Here is a 17967-nt window from a genome sequence, read left to right as displayed (position 1 = left end):
GTCAAAAACGCAACAGACCGTGTTTCTTCAAGGCTCGCTGGTAACATGAGCGACCTGTCGGTGTTTCACCCGTCTGGCTTTTTTTTATGTGACTGCGCGCAAGCAAGAGGGAGGATCTGCGAGGAAACTACGAGGAAAATTATTCAGGAACGCGCGCAGGGACGGAATGGCCGTCGCGACGTCGAGCAGCTATTTAAATATGTACCGGGAACGTGACCGCCGCGGGTTCATGTTCGTTCCTCGACCGAATTGTTTTCCCCCGGAGTGTCACGCGCTCGTGCCACGAACGCCGCCGTGTTGTATAAATCCGCGGAGGGAAACAACAGGTCCGCCGTTCTCGCGACGTATCGCGAAAAATCCAGACCCGCGACGATTCACCGCGCCGGCCATTTTCTTCCTCCATTTCTCTCCACTTCGCGCGAGTCACCAGACTTACGTTCGCCTCGTCCGTTTACGATCGCGAATCAACGCCAAGTCACAGATCGACGGATACGGATGATCAGTATAACTCAGACAACGCGGACTTCCAAAAGACGTACCGCTTCTTTCAGGGACGTCTTTTCGAGGTTAAGAACAACGGCCAAATTAACAAACTAACCCTGTCGAGCGGGACGTTTCTCCGGAGTTCCACGTGTCCACGACGGGCGACGGGGTTAACTCCTCATTAGATTCTCCTAGATTCCTCCGAGAGAAAGAGGAAAGAAACTGTGCTCGAGAAAGAGTCCAGCGATCAGGCCGGAGCGGACGATCTTTTTGAGGTTAAAAACAACGGCTAAATTAACAAACTGACCCTATTGAGCGGAACGTTTCTCCGGAGTTCCACATGTCCACGACGGGCGATGGGGTTAACTCCTCATTAGATTCTCCCAAAGATTCCTCCGAAAGAAAGAAGAGGGAAAAAAAGCCGTGCTCGGGAAAGAGCGATCCAGGCCAGCGCGGACGGTCGTTTCGAATTGAATTTCGGGCCGGCGCGGCGACGGGCAGGAAGCCATGCGAGGGTCACGGTCGTACGACAGATAGAGGGTCGCGCGCTCCGACTCGTCGTCGTGGCTCGGTGGCGCGGCGTGGCGCATCGATGCACCAGCTTCCTCGACTCCGCGCCCATAGGTGTCTCCCCCGCGCGCTGTTGCACCTCGCCTGTTCACGGACGCAGCAGGCTGCAGGAGGCGCAGCGACGGCGCTTACGTTGAATTCCTCGCGAGGTCGCGAGCCACTCGTCGCGGTATTGGCGGCAAGGAGCCAAACCGCGACGTACGAGATCACTCGTATGACGACGACGACGGTAGCAGCAGCAGCTTCTGCTATCGGTGCTGCGTGACGACGGTGGCGGTGGTAGTGGTGGTAGTAGTGGTGCGAATATACGCGATTTCGGAAAATTAATGCCGCGCGACGCCGGCTCCGGGAAGAGGGAGAGGTCGAGAGCAGCGAGGAGGACAGGGAGAAGGTGAAAGTGAGCTCCGACGGCGGCGGTGGTATAGTGGTGGTAGCGGCGACGGTAACGGTGTATAACCTAAAAATAAGTCCTCTCCCCGTCCGTTCGCCCGTGACTACGCGTGATCGTCGTTGTTATTGTCGTCGTCGTCGTCGTCATCGTTGTCGTCGTCGTCGTCGTCATCGTCGTCGTGGTTGTCGACACTGACCGCAGTGTACCGTAGCCGACGAGGATTCTCGTGCTCGCACGACACTCTGCGCTGTTTTCGTCCGCACGCACGTACGCACGCACGCGACGTACCCGCGCTCCGCTCCTCTCGAGGCATGTCCTCCGCGCCTGACATGACAGTGTCGACGTCGTCGACGTGCTCGCTGAACGAATGACTTCGCAAAACGACCGGCTGCAGCGGGAAGCGGACATGGAAACCTGCTATGAAGCGGGGGAACACACCGTTCCCGACAGCATAGTGCCGCGGAAATCTTGGTCCGAGCTCAGGGCCGTCGTCAGCGATCTCCGAAGGAAGTTGTCGGGAGTGTCTGCGGGCTCTGTGCCCGGATCCATAACCTTTCGATCTCTTCCGGACGGCCGGTGAGAACTCGCTTAACTCTTAAGAGAGAGACTCCTCTTCGTGATGCCGTTCCCTTCTTTTCGGAAGTTTTTCACCCAGTTTGTTTTCTCTTTCGCGCAGGACTAGAATCTATTTTCTTAGCACCCCCAGCAACGGCTGGGAGACGACTCTTCTATATGTAGACATCGCGCACGCCGATCACGCCAATGGTTATCGTCTGCATTGGCAGCCTGTCATAGAAGCGAATTTCCAGAGGTAAGACTGTCCTTAGAATTGTGGTACTCGGTGTGCTGGTATTATACAGTGGTTTGGAAGTGGTACAATGGGGCTTACTATACGATTATTTCAGCGTATCGAGCACAAACAGATTGTCGAGGGAAGAGCAGTTGTTGTGGGAAAGGAAAAGACTCGCTACCTGGGGTATAACCAGCTATGAGATGCATGCAGAGAGTGGAAAACTAGTCTTTCCGGCTGCCAGCAGTCTCTATCAGTGTGTGGATACTGGATTCATGGTAATGGCTGTCTATGTGTCACCACGATAGCGAAATGCAATGTGTCTATAGATGTACGCTTTCTTCGGACAGCCCGGACCTCTTTTCCCTTCTGAGATTAGAATGACAAACACCGGAGCGAAGCTGTGTCCCCAAATTTGTCCCTGGAACAACGATTTGGTCGCTCATACATGTTCCGGAGATTTGTACTTGTCGCACAGTATCACAGGCTCGTCGGTGCGGTTGACGCATGCTAGGAAAGGTGGCAGAGGTCTCATGGACGATCCGCTCACCGCCGGCACCCCGTCCTATGTGATGCAGGAAGAGTTTACAAGGTTGATCCTGTTATTGCTGAATACTCACATACTAGTAGAGTGAAAATCAGGATATCTGTTTCTGTCTTTCAGGTACATCGGGTATTGGTGGCAGCCAAAGTCCAACGATGGTATTTACCGAATTGTATATGAGGAAGTGGACGAGAGTGACGTAAAGATTTACTGCTTCCCATCTTCATCGAACACTGACGAAGTGGATGAGTTTAGGTTTCCCAGAGCTGGCATGCCAAACGCTAGAAGTAATTTGAAGATGGTTCAGTTCCGATTGACGGAGTTGCTGCAGATCGTCGATGTCGAGATATTGGAGCTGCAATATCCACTTCACATCATGTTCCCATGGATGGAATACATGGTGCGAGTTGGATGGACTCCTGACGCGCAATAGTAAGTTGACAAGAGGCTGCGGGTGGCATGTTGAGAAATGAGTCGATAAACGTCACTTTTCCAATGCAGCGTCTGGGTACAGCTGCTGGACAGGAAGCAGCAGAAACTCGAATTGGTGCTGCTGTCGATGGACAACTTTTGCGAGCCGCCGCCGAACATGTATAATTCCGAGAACCATTTCACGCCCACGTCGGCAAGTGTTCAAGTGATATATTCCGAACAAAGTTCCGTATGGATCAACGTCAATGATTTGTTGCACTTCCTCAAGTCCGACGACGCGAATGAGGTGAAATTCATATGGGGTAGCGAAGAATCCGAGTTTCGGCACTTGTATCTCATCACATCCAGCATAGCAGGTGACCGTCAAGACCATCTTACGGGTGCGCCTTCCGCGCCCACGCATCGTCCACGCACGATGGGAGATTCATCGTCGCAACATGTGTTCTGTTGCAGGCCTGAGTGTCGGGGTTGAAGATCCCCTGGACAGAATGGATAGTATATTCCTCCGACCGCGTATCACCTCCAAAGTGGCATTGACCAAGGGCGACTGGGAAGTCCTGGGTAAGAAGATATGGGTCGACGAGGTGAATTCTATCGTGTACTTTTGTGGCTTACGCGAGGGACCGTTGGAGCAACACGTGTACGCGGTTTCTCTGCGACGGCCGTTGGAGATACGGCTGTTGACGCGACCTGGTTACAGTTACAACAGTATATATTTTAATAAGGAATGCACCATGCTGGTCACTGTTTATAGTTCCATTAAAACGCTGCCTACTTGTCAAGTATGTTTCACCGGAAATCATATCTGACTGCGTGAGTCGTTGCGCGCAATTGACGATCGCTTTCATTCGTTTCGTAGGTATTCAAGATCTCGCAATCTGATTGGACGGTAGAGAGTATATCGCTCACACCTGTAGGCTACCTCTTAGAACCATCCGCGCCCGAGTCCGAGCTATTCGCGCCGGAGATCTTCACGCATAAGATCAAGTCAGGCGACACCATTTACTCTATGATATTCAAGCCTCATAATTTCCAACCTGGCGTCAAGTATCCCACGATACTGAACGTTTACGGAGGACCCGAAGTACAACTTGTATCAAATACCTTTAAGGTGAGAGAGAGAGAGAGAGAGGAGAGAGAGAGAGAGTGCATTTGAAACGCGAATGAAATGTGCATACATGATGAAGTAAATTTTACGACGCACTTTAATCTCTTTTCCGCAGGGTTTAAGACACTTACGCATGCACATGCTAGCTGCTCAAGGTTACTGTGTAATTCTCATCGACTCCCGTGGATCCCAACACAGAGGTCTGATATTCGAGAGCCATTTGCGACGTAGAATGGGAACGGTCGAATTGAACGATCAGGTTGAGGTGTTGAGGTGGCTGGCAGAAACTACTGGCTACATAGACTTAAATCGCGTAGCTCTGCATGGCTGGTCTTACGGAGGATACCTCAGTCTCATGGGTTTGATACAGTATCCCGATGTATTCAAGGTACGAGCGACACCAAACGGTCGAAATCGCCGTCGATTCGTCACGTCTCGTTCAAACAAACGTTTCATTTCGCAGTTGGCCATCGCCGGCGCCCCGGTCACTTCGTGGAACTTCTACGACACTGGATATACCGAGCGTTACATGGACCTGCCGCAAAACAATCCCCACGGCTACATGTCCGGCTCGATTCTCACGTACGTGAGCAAATTCCCCGACGAGGAGAATCGATTGCTGATCATTCATGGACTCATAGATGAGAATGTCCATTTTTATCACACTAGCCAACTGATTAACGCCCTCGTGAAGATCGGCAAGCCTTATCAGCTGCAGGTCTATCCTAATGAGAGGCACAGTCTGAGGAGTCTAGATGCCAGTAAACATTACGAAACTACCCTGCTGTCCTTCTTACAGAATCATTTATAAACAGATGTTATTTTTCTCTTGTTTCTACTTTTTTTCTTTTTAATACTCTTAGATCAATGGTGGGAGAAACATTTGTTGAGATATGGTTTTAGAAATTTAAATGACTGCCATTTATTCTCAAATGTGAGAGACTTAAGGAAAGGAACTAAATCTGATATGTCCTTTATGTGCAACTGTCAACAATTGATGCTGTTAATTTCGCAAAAAGATATATTTCGATCGAAACTTTTCGGATACCATTACTTTTTTAAAACATTGCAACCGCGATAGAACGTACTGATTTTGAACGTGCATCACGATATTAATGCGAACTCGTCGGGATCCCATGCCTATGGGAACTTGATTTGCCTTTTTAATAAGGGATTTACATAAATTATACATAGAAACGCTAAATATAGATACCTATATGGACTAATCTTCAACGGCATTACAGAAGGTGTCACGGAACGTGTAATAAGTACATTTGAAACAGCCTTTTTAATCAGCTATTGTTGAAGTGCTCACGAGTGTAATAAATATTCGTTATACGTGACTATTTTTTAAGAGAACAGACAATATACTCAATTTATTGACAATAGTTAATCAGAAAGACTACTTCAGATGCGTTTTTGTTCCGCGATCGTTTCGCAATATGTGTTGAACCGTTGAACATCCCGACTGTGACCGTGTATATATATATATGACTACACGTGGTTGTACATTCATCTTTCTACGATGAGTGAGGATCTACGTTTCAGCGAGAAAAGTATTTGCGTTCTTCAATGTTATGAAACAATCGTATATCCGATGGATAATTATTTCTCAATAAAACAAATTTATTATTTTATATTTCAGTTATATGTTGGCTTTTATACATCCTATCAGGTCAATCGCTGTCATCACACTCTATCGATCTACATCATATTGCAATTTGTCAAAAACTGCATGTTCAAAGAAATCATATAACAGAAAATTCTCTACCCAAATCAGTAATGAAAAGGAGAGAATCATTCAGCTCTCAGTACAAAAGACAGTAAAGTATTTGAAAACTATTGAAAAACACCGCAATAGAATTTAGACTTGAATATAATCAAACACTAATGACATATGAGTGACAGCTAAGTTATTAGTTAGTAGTTTTAGTTTTACGGTTTAAATATTTATACAAAAAAGATATCCTCTTAGACAACTCCTTCCATTTTGTAGGCCTTGCAATGGGATATACACCATGTTGTAACATTTTTCTTTTTCTGAGTAACACTTGATACTCATTGCCCTTGACTCCCCTCAACCACGCAGGTACGTTATAAAGAATTTTCGTCGGGTGGAGATTGTCATTGCCTAATATATCGATATAATCATTTTGACCGAAAAGTGCTCGTTTTGTGGACCAGATGTCTTTTGGGCGATACAGTGGCATCTGAAGTATTCGCTTATCGCTTTCGCGTGCCAGAGTACCCGTCATATCTATATGTTCCTCGTATCCATATCGTCGTATCAATGGTCCTTTCTTAATTTTGTCCGCATGATAGCGAAATCTTACTGACATTACTTGCGGAGTCCATGTGTTTATAGCGGCACGTACGGAATTCACGATCGAAGACATACTGAAAAGAAGAGGAGCCATGTTAAAAATAATGTATAATAAATAAGTAATATAAAAATATATAATTATAGCTATTCAACACGTAGCGATAACATCATCATTACAAATCGTTGGAGAATAGGTATACAAGGGTTATATTGTTTTTACCGAACTACATTAATTGCTAAGTTGCCAATTAAATCTGATACTTACCTCTCTGTACAATGATAAAGTTAAAATATGTTATTTAAATGGTACATTCGGTTATAAATGTTTACAAACGCGATAGATGTTTAATTCTACATGTAACACTTTAATATAACCGAAAGATAACAGTAGTAGTATATTGGCTACGTTCAGAAAACACAACGGTTGTGCAACTGTTGGTAAAATGTTCGCTGAACGCACTTGATCAGTGAGCGCATTCTCAACATGTTCAGTGAGCGGACGCCATTTTTCTGAGTGGTTTCCAAATACGCTCAGTGAGCATAACGTATTGATATATGCACTTGATTTTTTCTTTTTAGCTGCACTTCTGCACTGGTACAATAAGTTAAAATATAATCAAGTTTCAAAAATAAAAAATATAGTCAAGTTTCGTAGTATCGCCATTCAAGTATCGCTTAACCTTAACCTTAACTTTGTGATATTAAAATGTACGAAACAGAATATGAATATCATAACATAAATTATTATATTATGGATATACCCGAAGTTCATACAAGATTGATTCAATTCAATTCAATTCAATAGATGGCTCTGGGCAAGTTGGGTACTGCTCCGATGCCACTCTCCATACCTCATACAAGATTGAGAAATGGTAAATTATTCATTCGCAATAAAAGTATAATTCGTCAACGTTATTGGTCTGAATGTAAGGATCTAACAGTAAGGACCAATAGTTACTAAGCGCTCAGTGAGCGCTTTGTTTTCCGAACGCAACCAATGAAAGAGGAATATTTCAATTTATTGTCTCTAAAAGGCTGGTTGCAGTTGGGTTCTTTGGATTTTCGTTATTAATATATATGTAGGTAGATGAATTGTCCTTACTTTCAGAGATATATATATATATATATTATGAATTCTTCGTATTATCTCTACAATGGCTGATTTTTTCTTTCGGTTAAAACGTGGTTAACAAAGATAGAATATTTGAAAAGAGGCTCACTTGAACTTGCTCGCAGCTTAGAAACAGAGAAATTCAATAAAATGTGTAATCGATACCGGAAAACCCGAGAATAATTATTTTCTTACCTCCCTTTTCTGGTTTTGCCCTGTTGGTGAGGATTTCCGATTGAAATTTTCTAGGTTGAACTGTGAAATACGACCGTTTTAAGAATGGACTTTTCGGCTCTTCGACGCGGCTCTTTCTGACGACTTGACTTTCCTTTCCGAATTATATATGAGAAGTAAATTTCGAATGATTGTTTAAAAGAACATTGTCTCAACGATATCTATATTATCGGTAGAACTTCTACAATTGATTGGTTAACATTGAATAACAATTATCGAAGGTTCGTTTCCTCCTCGATAAATATAGATATCAAATAATTGACTTTATAACAAAATAGATGATTCTCTGAGATAGTGATGAGAAAAATCAAACGGAGTGCGTGTTGCAAGAAATATATAAAATATAAAATACCGATTCTCTGTATTAAAAGATATTTAATCATCCTCTTTTGTTGTAAATATCGTTACAGAATCTATTGGCTATATAAAAGAAATGAAACATTCCTTTATTTTTATATATACATATATATATATTCCATTTTTTATAACATTTTACGAATTACTTTTAAAAGCTTCGTAAAAGTCTACATGTTCGCCTGCAAACAAGTCGTTAATATCAACAGCATTGAGATATTGTTCTAAGTTATTGCTAACATAATTATTATTTATCGATGTTTTTTTAATATTCCTGGGAATAGGTACACTAGGTTTAAACGCTACACCCGCAGGGTCGTATTCCGTGTAAAGTTCGTCCGGTGTCCTAAAATTGATAAAACAAACAATATAGAATGCAAAAAAAAAGGAGGGAAAACAGATCCAGCTGTTTGTTCGTAATAATTGGAATAAAGTGATACGAGATAATATTTTCTATAATCGTGCGAATTATTAGGCAAAATTGGTACTTACAGTTTCGCAATTTCGGTAGACATACTACCCTCACCACTCGTAGGTACCGCGTATGCTATATTCTTTGCGAGTTGTTGTACCACACTGTGATAGTGACGCTGTAAGAATATGTGTAATTATATTATCTATCGCTCTCGACTATTCGGCAAACGAGACAAGAGGTATCGCATTGGATTAAGGTGTACCTGTAACGCAACAATTTCCCACAGTGCGGTGCAATACGCATTACAATAGTCAGGTTCTAAGATTTCGGACTGATAATGACCGTTTCCGGTGCAATCGGTATCCAGTAGACCGTGAGCCGCTTTCCCAAGCTGCATAACTTGTTTCACGATGCCGAGTATTCCCAGCGTAACGTTGTGTTGCGACTGCAGAGCCCACGTGCTTATTCTCTTCACAAAGGCTACCGCACGAGCCTGCGTTATCTTTTTTCTCTGATGAATGAGAACTTGTATCAATGTCTTCTGTATAATTTCACTTTCCGCATGCGTTTTCCCGCAGTGGACGTTCAATAAATTTTTATACAGATGCGCGTAAAATCTACAGCAGAGAATATAAATTGGAAGCGTATAATTTTGCTTATATATAAATATATGTATATACATATAAATATATATATATATATACACAAATATACATATTTGCATATGAAATATATACACATATTTGCATATGAAACAGCAGCATCGCCGGTTGTTATATACAAACCTATACGGGTCGATGTTCAGAGCTGTACCTTGACCAGATAAGATTGTAAATATACATTGAACACAATGTAGTTGTTCCCTCAATCCCAGGTTACCTTCTTCTATTAATCTATCTATAGCACCCACTAAATCCTGATAGAAATCTATATTGATGCAGTGCGCGAATCTGAAGTTTATGAAGATGCAAAGCGATATATAATTTAACGAAGTTTCGACACGTGGAAAAGGGTGTGTATGTTTGTGTATGTGTGAGCGATCTTACTTGGCTAATCCTTCTAAACATGCGGACAATACTTTGCTATTGGGAACTTGTTTTAAAATCCTGAAATATATAGTGAATATTATGCTCGTTATTTCTGTCAGCATCTTCTGTTTCGCTTGCTTATTCTCTTCGGCTTTCGTTTCGAGTAACTCTTTCTCCACTTGCTCCAGTTTCTTGTTTTTCTTCCTTTCTCGCCTGCTTAATGCGAGGATCCTCTGTTTGTGAGACATGAGCTTCTTTTGCTTCGTTTCCTCTTCCTTTTCCTTGTCTAGATTCACGTCTTTTATGCGAAGAGATAATAACACCGTTATAACTTCGGGATAGACCGAGTGTTTCTTCGCCTTGATATATTGATTTAATTTTCGGACTATCTGCAATTTTTTTAAGGCATTTTTTTTTTACGACGATTATATGTTAATATACATATTATACAATGTGTCAGTTAAATTATTTTTATTATCATGATATAATCTTACTGTGAGAGACAGTTCGCCTCGTTTATCCTCTTTGAATATTTGTGAGATGCACTGCATTATTCTCCCCCTCACACTGCTACGTTTGTTATCCAGAAAAGGCAGGATGTAATTCGCTATATTGACAGAGAAATTAAAATACGGATGAACAATCAGAAGCTCGCACATGCAGGATACAGCTGTTTCTCCCAGTTTTGCTTCTCGTTCGTTCACTGGTCGCGCGTCGCCTCTCTTTCTTCTCAAAATCTTCGACATCTTTTCGAGTCTCTGCAGATAGCTCTTGTAACTTCTTAACAATATTGTCTCATAATTCTGTAGAGCCAGAGTCTCCTTTTTTACTAGAATCATTATTGATTGAAAAAATTAATAAACACATGTCATATAGTTTTGTCCTTTGTCCATAAATTTATGTACATACATTTTACTCCTTCTTGAGAAATTTGTAGAATATTATATGATGGCAGCAGATCCTTAAATATTTCCAAAAGAGATACCATCGCCAGTTTTCTCACAGTGATATAAATTTCTGGATTTCTCTCATCCATAAAATCCAGCAGCATCTTAAAATTGCTGATATTAAGTTCTGGATTTTCCAAAATGCCACTTGAGAGTATACCTATCTTGAAACGTTTAGATTTCAAAACCTCCTCACGACATGCCAAGAGCTCAATAGTGGATACTGGTTTATCAGCTTTTTCTAGAGTATTCTGAAATTTGCTAATAGATGATAAAGCATTCTTCACAGAAATTAAATATCTCAAATATTGATTTTAATCTTACATGTGCATTTATTTCCATTTCCATGTCACTATTATTTTCTTTATCAGTCTTCTTGCTTTCTTCCTCCTCATTATTATTATTCACAATCTCATTATCTTTATTCGAAATATCATTTACTTCCTCAATAATATGTTTCTGTATAAGGCCATTCTTTGTTTTTATAGGAAGTAACATGCGAATTGACTTCCCAGCATTGTCTTTCATGATTTTAGAAAAGTTGTTCTCAAATAATTCCTCTATTGGTCGGCTATTTTCTATTTTTTTCCTTTTTCTACCATTTTGTTCCTTATCAGGTCTACAATAACAAATATTAAATAACATTATAAGAAGTCAAATATCAGCCTATTTTTCCAAGAGGAAAAGCAGTAATATAACACATAAAGGAAATTTTTACTAAAGATCATATGCAATCTTACTCATTTAAATGAATTTGTTTTAGTAGATTATAAGATTTGTTTGATATTGCTTCTTGCAAAAAAATTAGATCATCTTTTTCAACCATATCCATTAAGTCCTCTCCATGATCGCTCTCTTCTTCCTCGACTGTTTCCTGACGTGGTGGTGGTGGTTTCTGAGATTGTTTCTTTGATGTGTGACGTTTACTTTTTAGTTTTCCTTGTTTTGATAGCTTGGTCTTTACATGATTATTCCTTTTAACTTTGCTGACTTTCAGTTTCCTTAATTTCTATAAAATAAACAGTTACATAGAAAATTTTTTTACGAAGCGTATAAGAATAACAAAATTATTTTTAGTCGCCGTATGATTTTTTTATGTATAAAATGTGCAGATTAAATTGAGCATTTAAGAGGTTAAAAATTTCATCGGGTAATGTAATAACGATTTTTATATGTTAAATTTATATCTATAAGTTAATACTTACCCCCATATTTACAACGTGCAGAGAATTGAATTATTCCTTCTCTCTACTTCAATCTAGTTTTACAGATTATAATATATTATTATAATATAAAACCACTCGTTATCGTTATGTTGTCATTCAAAGTATGTATTGCGCACGTGTATAGTTCAGTCCAGTTCATTCGTTTGGTTGAATGGCGCTCGGGTCGACCGACTTCCGTTATGGCCAGAATAACCGAAAGGGCCAAAGCATAGACTTCTGCATAATGCATAATACACAACGCATAAGAGAATCAACCAATCAGAGTTCTAGGGGACATATTTTTCGACACGCTCCCTGAGAAAGTATACATAAACTATATCTATTCCGATGGTAAAGTATACATACACAGTTCTCGTTCGCTCTATCAGAGCAAACCTGAAAGCGGCCAGAGAGGAAGCTGAGAGCGGCCAACACCTTTTTTGTTTTCGGTCAGCGCTTCTTTCAAGTCTGTTTACTCTCGTTACGGGATCTAAATTTAAATGTCCACTCGTAAAAGAATATTTTCGAGAGCACACAACTGTTGTTTCCGCTTCTTGTTGTCATTTTTTTTCGTCGGCTCTTTCAAGATCTAGACTTTCAATGTCAATGAAGAAAAAAAATCGTAGCAAATATTCTCCACTCATCCCGACCAAACATTCTTTCTCTACCGCAGCTTACCAACCAGGAACTCTTAGATTATATTTCTCGTCAGCCGTCGTTTTGTCTAGTTCTGTCTCTTTCGCTCGGGTGCTTTACCGTTAAGCCAGCGGCACACAGTGCTTGTTTTCGTGCTGGATTGCTTGCTGGATGAAAATACTGCGTTCTGATTGGTGAATTTTCATCCATCTTCGAAAATATACCAATCACAACACAGTATTTTCATCCAGCAAGCAATCCAGCACGAAAACAAGCACCGTGTGCCGCTAGCTTTACTCGTGTTTAATTAATATTTAATTAATATTTAATTTATTTAATTAATATATTTTACATATATGTAAAAATATTTTTGATAAAGTCGGGTGCTAACTTCACATAGCTATACGTTCTACGTCATAATTACGCGCTACCAACGCCATTCTTTCCGAGTGTGAAGATAGAGTTAGTGTTGTGTTTGCTTCCCGAACATTTTTAGATATTAATGGTGGTCTTTCTGTAACTTTCGACGCGACATTTACAAATTAAATTTACGCTTGAATTTATTTTTCTTGAGTGCTACAGTTATGAATTGTATAGAGATCAGCCTTTACGATGTAGAGACAAAAGAGAATTTCCAAATTAAATTATCAAAAAGTGGTGCCTTACGAGCACAGAACGGTGTTATGCGGTTTTTATATGCGGTGTTTATATGCGGAGGCGAACAAAAGACTCTTATAATTTTTATTTGATCACAATAATTTTTAAATAAGTATATGATATCTCTCTCTCTCTCTCTCTCTCTGTGGCGCTGCACTACTGCTGTTTATGAAACTCACTATCACTATCGCGCTATTGGCTCCATGAAGACTTGGTAGCATTTGCATTGGTAGCGTGATAGCGAGCTTCCTGAACGCACCCATTATGATTGTAATACGGACATAAACCGCCTGAAAGTGGATGTAGCACGGACTGCCACCACATGCAGGTTTTACCGCCGAAACCTGAAAATGGATGTAGTATCGTAGTTCCCCTCTCAAAATGGATGCAGATGGCGCGCACTTTCCCAATGCGGAAAGTTGGTGTCGCCGAAAACGCTGTGTTCACCGCTTTCATGTTCCTCTCTGGCTACTTTCCTACAAAAATAGCAAGAAATTAGAAAAAGACAAACGACTGCTTATATTAAAATTATTGAGAACATGTAAATTAAAGAAAAGGATAATTATATCAGTTGTATATATCTATAATTCGTACTTTGGGATATTAAGCTAAAAAGCTTAACCATGTAAAAGGTGATAAAAATGTTTAGCTACACATCTCTCACGCATGTATAGCTTTATTACTTCACAGAATAGAACGATTTTTAATCATGCATGGTACATGCGGTAGTTGTAACATGTTATAAACTATACGGTCATTATGTGCAAAAACGTAATGTCAGATCGTATCTTCGTAATGTATACAGATTAATTCTGATCTGATGAGTCACTAGCAAGTTTGTGATCAAGTCTTAGCCATCAACTGATGTACCGCCAATTGAACACGCAGTTCCACACAAGCGTCTTTCTCCTCGATAATACTGCGTATCAGTGTCGTCATCTTCTTCTGCAACGGAAGAAATAGCGCGTAAATACGTAGGTGCAACAGGAAAATATAATGTAGAAGGAGAAAGCACATACTTCGAGCAACTGATTCTCTTTGACTAGCTGAATCATTGCCGTCATTTCAGCCTCGTTAGGAGAATGTATCCTTTCCCTGGGCTTCTTCTTTTCCGAGCCACGCTCTGTGAGCATTTCCATCAGTCGTTTGATCTCGTTCCTCTCCTGACTGATTCGAGACTTCAGTAACGCCTGCATATTCAACAGCTCCTCATGGATCAAGCTTTCTCTCAACTTATCGATAACATCTTCCTCTTCGGGTTCTGCGCATCAAATTACAGATGTACTTTGTTTTTTAATTTAATTAAAGATGTATGTTCTTAAATATACTTAAGATTTTTTACTTAAATCGTTGGAAACTAAACATACTGTGAATCGTCACGTACCATTCGCCTTATCGTTAGATGTCACATCCTCAGGTTCTCTCGACTGCGGAGTAACTACTGCCGTTTCCACAGAATCAACTGTGTCTTTTTCCTGCACGTTCATGCCCTGTTCATTCTGCGTCGTGCTTGTCGTACTCGTTCCTGTCGCGTAGGTTGACTTCTCCTTCGCCTCTTCTACAGCATGCTGTTTACTATCTTTCTTCAACAATGTCAAGTTGGACGATATTTGAGCATCGTGTTTCGTCTGTGCGGAATCCTCATCCGCATTCTTTGGCTTTTGCAAGATAGACTCGAGAGGAATATTCTCGGTCGACTTCACCTCCTCGTCCAAGCTCTTTTGCATTGTAGCACCTTCCAATTTTTGAACCGTTTTGTATTTTCTCTGCGAAGAAAAGCAAGATATGTCGCATGTGTATATATAAGATTTTCCAAGAGCTTTCTCGCAGTTTTACCTTCAACTGCGTTATCATCCGTTGAACCTCCCACAATTGCTCTTCACGCGACTTCGTTACAAAGCCAGCATTCATTTGCATGTGAATCTGGGAAAGTAAAGATTCTTGCTTGGACAACTCCGCGGTTATACCCTCCACGGTGTCTGGCAGATTGGTGCTACCGGACGACAGCGGCGGGACGTATTTTGTTAATTGCACATTCGGAAACAGAGCTTTGCAATGGAATAAGAAAGCCAACAGCAACCTATGACTCATTTGCAGCACTGGACTTAGTGTCATCGAGATTGTCTGCGCGTTCATCTTTGTCGTCTTCTCCTACAATCATGAAAGATATCGTCAAAAATTCAACGATAAAGGCGTTGAGATATCGCACACAGATCAATGAAACGGGTTTATATCATTTCCCTTTTCAATTCCATTTCAAGTACAGTGAATTTTGAACATTCTTAAAGAGATGATTCTCCTAAATGAGAAAAAAAGATGCCAACGACGAGTCTACCTTGAGTAATAGAAATTGACTGAAAAGATACCATGTGAGAAAATCGTATCTGATAGTTTTCGAAACGTACTCGCGCTGTGACATGATCCAAATGCAACGTGACCCACGCCAGAAGGACCCTGTTGCATTCCGGTAGCTGCTGCGTGAGCTGCGCCAATTGCGACTCTCGTTGCGCGACGTCCTTGGTCGATGCGGCCTGTTCGAAGCGCGATATCGTTTCGCTATTCTCCAGCACAGGCTCTGGCAGCTCTCTACATCACCACAATGCCACTTTTTCGTTTGATCTTAAAACACATGGTGACGAGATAGAACCTTTCAAGATACAAACCTAAGAAAGAGTATCAATAAGCTCGTAGCTACCGTGGGTTCGAATTCAGATATGTTCACTGTCTCCCGGTAGTTATATAGCTTCTTCAGATGCTGGACCTTCGACTTCACGCCGGGAACTTTATACAGGCCCTCCACATTCATCCCGTGCTCTTCCACGTAGTCGATACAATCCCGCACCACCAAAGGTAGCTCTATTCCATCGTGACAACAACTTCTCTCGACCGCTAAATGAAGACTAACGCCGAAAACTGGTTGCTCTTCTGAGAAAATATAACACATATGTCAAATAAGCACCAGTATGATTAACGAGATCAAATCTATTTTAACACTGTCACATGCACATAAATTTACTTCGCTAACACAAGTAACATTTTATAAAGAAATGTTTATAATAATAATAGCTTATAATTATAACATTATAGCTATATAAAACTCAAAGGAAATGGATGTTTATTTCTTTAGGTACTGTCTACACAACCTCTCGAAATCTACTGACAATCGGAATTATTTCTGAAATAAGAATGGCCATCAAAATGTTACTGTGTAAATTTCTCTGAATCTTACCACCAATATCCAAACCCTCACTACTAGCATGTTTCCCTTTCTTACGATCTTTCAACTTCTGCTTGGACTTTTCTTTATCCTTATCTTTCCGCTTTTCCTTATCCATATCTTTTTCATCTTTGTCCTTTTTCTTTTTATCTTTATCTTTCTCAGTATCTTTATCTTTGGCTTCCTTTTCTCGTGATTTTTCCCGTTTTTCTTTCTTAGAAGGAAACTTGAAAGCTTTGGTTTTCTTTGACTTTGAAGGACTTCTGTAATAAAAATGACCAGTTATATATAAATCAAATTAGATTACTGAGAAATTACAAATACTTTAGAAGTGAATCTTAATACATCAATTGTTATTCTGTATATATATTATAAAGGTTCTGATGATAAAATAAATGTTCACTGAACAAATTAAAGTTAAAACAAGCAGTAGTATTAAATCGTAAACATTTGTGATCAGCCTATTTTCCATTTTAAACTCAGAAATCTAGCTTGGTTGTGCAAGTATAAAGAAGACAGTGCAGTATGAACAAGGAATATGAAACAGCATAATAATGACGAACGATTCTAATTATCAAATATGTGTTAACTGTACAAAAATTAATATAGCCTTGCATAACATAACCTCATATACACATACACATATATACATATATATATTTAACAGATATATATATATATACATATGTATATATTTAACAGATACATGTAACAAATATTAAAATAATAAGACATATTAATTATATATTAACATTGTGTATAATTTGAGGTAAGAAATAATAATTTGGAATAAATATGCTATAATGCTTCATGCAAATTTACTTGGTTTCTTGATCTTCATCCGGTGAACTTTCACCCTCTAAGGTCGCATAGCCTCTGTCCTTTCTATCCTTCTTGTCCTTACGTTTGCCTCCCAAAAGTTCTTTCTTGGAATGCTTATCATGTCCACCTTCATCACTGACTAAAGCACGAAAAACATTAACGACAATATTATTTAGTGGAAGTTTCTAACACTGCAATAACTGCAATAACGAAAGATGAATTTTTTTCGAGTTTGACATAACCTCCTTGATGCATAACCTCTTTGTGTTTCATATTATGTTACATATCCATCATTGAGAATAAAAATATAATATAATAATAATGATTACGTACAATCACTCTCATTGCTTTTCTTCGCCGATTCGGACGCGTACAATCCAGGAAATTCCTTCTCGACATCAGGACTTTCGAAGTCCATCCTGTCAGGACGTACCAGACGTGCTTTGACGTTAATCAGATTCTTGTTTGGTATAGGAGTGATATCACCTCAATTATTCTGACATCGATTATTTTTATCTTACAAAACCAATTATCGAATGATATTACGTAATTCAACGAGTGCTGTCAAATACAACATTAAAAGTTCACAAAAAACGCCTCGTCTTTTAGATATCGCTGAAAACTTGAAAAATAATAATTTTCAGTTACTTCTAATAGAGGAAAAATTCGAGGATGGCGCCATCTTACTTAATTTGACAAA

The 17967-nt window shown here is 40.2% G+C and overlaps 4 protein-coding genes across 4 annotated transcripts; 1 reads left to right on the top strand and 3 right to left on the bottom strand.

Annotated features, from left to right (window-relative positions):
- Window positions 1-1320: 1320 nt before the first annotated feature.
- LOC105184820 (dipeptidyl peptidase 9) lies at window positions 1321-5955 on the top strand. Its single transcript, XM_011143872.3, has 10 exons — window positions 1321-2020; window positions 2121-2255; window positions 2350-2512; window positions 2585-2826; window positions 2899-3210; window positions 3280-3566; window positions 3664-3992; window positions 4070-4321; window positions 4434-4706; window positions 4782-5955. The coding sequence occupies exons 1-10, from the start codon at window positions 1812-1814 to the stop codon at window positions 5127-5129; spliced, it is 2550 nt and encodes an 849-aa protein (XP_011142174.1). The 5' UTR covers window positions 1321-1811; the 3' UTR covers window positions 5130-5955.
- On the bottom strand, window positions 5939-7162 carry mRpL51 (mitochondrial ribosomal protein L51). Its single transcript, XM_011143873.3, has 2 exons — window positions 6907-7162; window positions 5939-6715 (listed from the first exon to the last, which is right to left on the bottom strand). Exon 2 carries the CDS (start codon window positions 6712-6714, stop codon window positions 6235-6237), a length of 480 nt encoding a protein of 159 aa, XP_011142175.1. The 5' UTR covers window position 6715; window positions 6907-7162; the 3' UTR covers window positions 5939-6234.
- Window positions 7163-8457: 1295 nt separating this feature from the next.
- On the bottom strand, window positions 8458-12333 carry Noc3 (Nucleolar complex protein 3). The gene is made up of 11 exons (XM_025305154.1): window positions 12302-12333; window positions 11936-12172; window positions 11471-11739; window positions 11055-11349; window positions 10693-10981; window positions 10278-10612; window positions 9802-10172; window positions 9541-9705; window positions 9018-9372; window positions 8833-8930; window positions 8458-8686 (listed from the first exon to the last, which is right to left on the bottom strand). Exons 2-11 carry the CDS (start codon window positions 11939-11941, stop codon window positions 8479-8481), a joined length of 2391 nt encoding a protein of 796 aa, XP_025160939.1. The 5' UTR covers window positions 11942-12172; window positions 12302-12333; the 3' UTR covers window positions 8458-8478.
- A 1551-nt stretch (window positions 12334-13884) lies between these two features.
- Window positions 13885-17851, bottom strand: Rlip (Ral interacting protein). Its single transcript, XM_025305155.1, has 9 exons — window positions 17601-17851; window positions 17268-17406; window positions 16458-16708; window positions 15892-16153; window positions 15634-15814; window positions 15065-15379; window positions 14613-14994; window positions 14248-14489; window positions 13885-14173 (listed from the first exon to the last, which is right to left on the bottom strand). The coding sequence occupies exons 1-9, from the start codon at window positions 17683-17685 to the stop codon at window positions 14072-14074; spliced, it is 1959 nt and encodes a 652-aa protein (XP_025160940.1). The 5' UTR covers window positions 17686-17851; the 3' UTR covers window positions 13885-14071.
- Between the last annotated feature and the right edge of the window lie 116 nt (window positions 17852-17967).

Source organism: Harpegnathos saltator, unplaced genomic scaffold, assembly GCF_003227715.2.
Source record: "Harpegnathos saltator strain DR-91 unplaced genomic scaffold, Hsal_v8.6 scaffold676, whole genome shotgun sequence".
NCBI classification, from domain to species: Eukaryota; Metazoa; Arthropoda; class Insecta; order Hymenoptera; family Formicidae; genus Harpegnathos; species Harpegnathos saltator.
This window is presented reverse-complemented; position numbering and strand designations above follow the sequence as displayed.